This window comes from Aplysia californica, unplaced genomic scaffold (assembly GCF_000002075.1).
Source record: "Aplysia californica isolate F4 #8 unplaced genomic scaffold, AplCal3.0 scaffold00757, whole genome shotgun sequence".
Lineage (NCBI taxonomy): Eukaryota > Metazoa > Mollusca > Gastropoda > Aplysiida > Aplysiidae > Aplysia > Aplysia californica.
The window spans coordinates 152,225-156,022 of NW_004798027.1; the positions used below are offsets into that span (position 1 = coordinate 152,225).

The 3,798-nt window shown below is 40.5% G+C and overlaps 1 protein-coding gene across 1 annotated transcript in view; it reads left to right on the forward strand.

Moving 5' to 3' along the window:
• The window catches only part of LOC101846098 (conserved oligomeric Golgi complex subunit 3), a gene marked incomplete in the record, with an annotated part of 36,608 nt that extends 36,158 nt beyond the window's left edge, over positions 1 to 450 (forward strand). Inside the window, 1 exon segment of the mRNA XM_013088529.2 lies at positions 191 to 450. Within this exon segment, the coding sequence (XP_012943983.2) occupies positions 191 to 226 (36 nt within the window).
• Between the last annotated feature and the right edge of the window lie 3,348 nt (positions 451 to 3,798).

Consider the following 3,798-nt stretch of genomic DNA (forward strand, 5'->3'; position numbering starts at 1 on the left):
ACAACAAAGAGTGAGCTTAAGAAGAAGTCACATTTTTTATGTTAAAAAAATGAAGATAGGACAAGAAAGCACGGAGGTCACAAAATGAAGACGTGTAATTTACAGGCATTTCTCTCTCTCTCTCTCTCTCTCTCTCTCTCTCTCTCTCTCTCTCTCTCTCTCTCTCTCTCTCCCTCCCTCCTACTTCCAGGTGAATCTTTTGCTGTCGACGAACATGAAGAAATGATGGGCTGTTCCTGTCACTGACGATGGACTTTGGTGAAAAAACTTGCAGGCCCGCACACCAGTCAGCTCCATGCGCAAGCATGCATCACCACACTATCACCACGCCCCCACCCGCTCTGGAACAACTCCCCCACTCCTGGAGAGACTTGGTTGCTCTTAAGGACAAGCGGGCTAACCAAGACTTCGGGGGTTTCCAGACTTATAGGAGAAGTTTGGTTTCATTGGTGTGTATATTTGTTTGGTTGTAAATTATAGCGAAAACTCTCCTTGCTTTTGAAAGAAACTGAACAAGGGTCCAAAAACTTTACCTTTGATTTTCTCTAAACATAATTTTTCAGGATAGCCCCCTTGTGCTTAAAAGCGACCAGTTGTCCGTGCTGATCTCTTCTGGGTAAACCTACATGGTGAGGGAATTGGATTGAGGATGTTGATGGAGTGATAGAGTCGGGTGTTTATTAAGAGCACAAGGGGTAATGGGGAAAACTTAGTATTTGTTGTGTAAAGTTTTTCATGCTATAGTGTGTGACTTTTTAAAAAAAATTGGGAGAAGGGAAACCAAGAGATGATTCATTCATCCAGTGTCAGATCTGCGACAGACATTGGCGAAGATAGTTCTCCATTCATTCCTTTGCTCGGATGTTCTTAAAAAAGCTACGTTATCCTGATCTTTCTCCTACCCCTGCCTCGTTTGCCTTCAATTTTGCCAGTGAGAGCTAGATGTTCACAAGAGATGATGACCGTGAATTATTTGGCTGGTTTTGGCTGTTGGCTGGAGACCTGTTTTTAGTTTCCGGTGCTGGCTTTGGGTTTTTGAACCAGTGCCTGTGGTGTGGCGGTTATGTACTTCACCGTGGCGTGCAGGGGACCCAAGGTGAATTCCCAAATTTCTATTATCTTGATCTTTATTCGAGGAAGTTGTATATAAAGAATTCCTCTCAGCCCGGCTTGGCAAGGTCGGAAGCCCGCCTCCAAAGAGATCTAAATTATGTGGATTGGGATGGAAAAACTCTTACATTAAAAAAGAACAACTATAAATATAATGTTTTGTTTTCGGGGAGTTTAAGAAATTGTGTCGAGTTACTGAAAGAGGATTAATTTTCTTGATGATATTGGTTCTCATGATGATGATAATGATACCGATGACGGTACGGATGATAGTGTGTATAAAAACAATGTTTCTGACTGTTGTAAATGAAGGCGTGGGCTAAGTGGGTTTCTCATTTTTCTAGCGTGTCTGTAGAAACTGAACGAGAGAGTGAGATGGAGAGACAGAAAGGATGAATATGAGTATTGCTTGAAGGAGAGATGGAACAAGGTGGGTGGATGAGTAATTGTACAAAGGAGAGCTAGAAAAATGAATGTGAGGATTGCTTGAGGATGGTATGGAGAGAGATGGGTTTATGAATGTGAGGATTGCTTGAATAGAGACATTGGCTTAACAAAAGGAACCTTACGACAAAAGTGTAAAGGATGTACATGGTATCTGCGTCTCGAATGTATGTTGTACTATACGTATGTAGTATGTGCTGAAACACAGTGTGTGATTGGTGTGTGTGTGTGTCACAAGCCACAAGAAGATGATGCATATGTCCTGACTTGAGTGGCTATCTCTCTTTTTTCTTGTTCATTTTTTGTTTTACTCTTTACGTTTGTTTGAGGGCCCTTGTTTCTCGTACAGTGCGGCCTCTCTATAATGCTATCGTCGGGAACAGAAAAAAATGTCTCTATAGAGAGTTGTTGTTATAAAAGACAAAAAAATAAATATTACTAATGATTTGTTTATATGAGGAAAAAATCGGGACCTGGGCACCGTGTCACTATTCAGAGGATGTCGTTATATCAAAAGTCGTTATAGAGAGGCTGCACTGTATCAGTTTGACAAAAGTGATTACATTTGTGTATATATATGCTATAGATTTAGTGGAATTATTGGGGGTGTTTTTAGAATACAATCATAAAGATGGGCTGTTGAATGGGTATGATATGATGTACATTGAGTAGTGGTAAGTCATGCACTATCAGGTCGCTTTTATGGACAAGCGGGCCAACCCTGATTTGGGGGGGGGGGGGGGGGGGGGGTTTCCAGAAATCTTGACCTACATCAAAAGTGTGCATTCTCTCCTTGTCTTTAAAAAAACTGAACAAGGGTCCAAAAACTTTACCTTTGATTTTCTCAAAACAGCATTTTTTGGTATAGCCCTCTTGTGCTTAAAAGTGACCATAATTTATAGGTTCTTGGGGAATATGTTGAATAGAATTATGTTACATAGAATACAATATTGAGGAGGTCACAGCTGGTCACCGTGTATGGTAGTAGAAGTAAAAGTAGACTTTAGCCCTCCGTTGGGAACTTTCAGGGCTTGCTATTGTACGCACAGCTTGATTCCCCAGTCTTTGTGGGCTGCTGTTGGGTCTCTGTGAAGTCACATTATGATGCTTTCCTCATCCGTACTATCCTCATTTTTCCTTGACTTCTTTTGTATGTTTTCCACTCTCTTGTGAATGGCTATTTCTGGGGTGCCTTGATAGTTGAAGCAGACTTTGTGCTGTTGAAGCTAGAGAGGTGAGCAGAGTAAGCCTGTGCGCTCGTATGACATTATGCAGTTGTGAGCGCCGTAAAACCCCATACTAAACTGAACTAAGAGTAAGCCTGATTCCCTGTTTGGACTTCTCTGTTGACCTCCACCCCTTGGCACTCATATGACCTTATGCAGTTGCGAGCGCCATAAAACATATTAAAACAAAGCAAAACATTATGATGCGTGAAAGAGGTTTTTAAGGAATGTAAGAATAAGATGGGTGGGGGCGGGAGGTGTTCCAAAGTTTACTTTTACTTTTACTTGACCTATGATTCTGAATGCGTGAACTTTGAACGGAAGGATGAGTCAACAAAGTGCTTTATTGTACATGTAACAGATGGGAGTAGATCAGAAACAGAAATCTAAAAAAACGTATATCTGTCAGGTTTTTTGACACTGTTGTTACTGAAACGTTTGTTTGTGTAGAGTGATGGTCAAATGCCTCAAATGCTAGTGCGGACGACTCGGTGTTGATTGATTGAAAGGTGTGAATATTGTCACTGTTTATAGGCAGGCTAATCACTAACAACTGTGGTTCGCCTGCCAGTAGAACCATTGTGTGTGGAAGATGAAAAAAGTTGTGTTTTTTTTTTACTCCTTTATTTCCCCCCAATGCAATGCATAAAATCTTTTTTTTTGGACGGACTGAATAACTTGGGCTTTTCAAATCCCCGTCTTGGTGTTTATTTGGAAAATGTGAACCATGTTCGGTTTTGTTTTATTGAAATAAAGTTTGGGTATGGTAAAACAATCGTACAAAATTATATATGTTATGGGTCATAGTTGGTTAAGAAAAGGTTGTGGTAAAAAAATGTTCTTTTGGTTGTTTACTGCCTGTTTCAAGATGGGGGTTGGGGGGTTGAAGGTCCCATTTTGTTCAGTCTTTCTTTTTAATTGTACTGATATGTGATACTATTTAATGACTTTCTGATATTGAATGTGTTGTACATATAGACACACACAAACAAACGCACACACACACACACACACACAC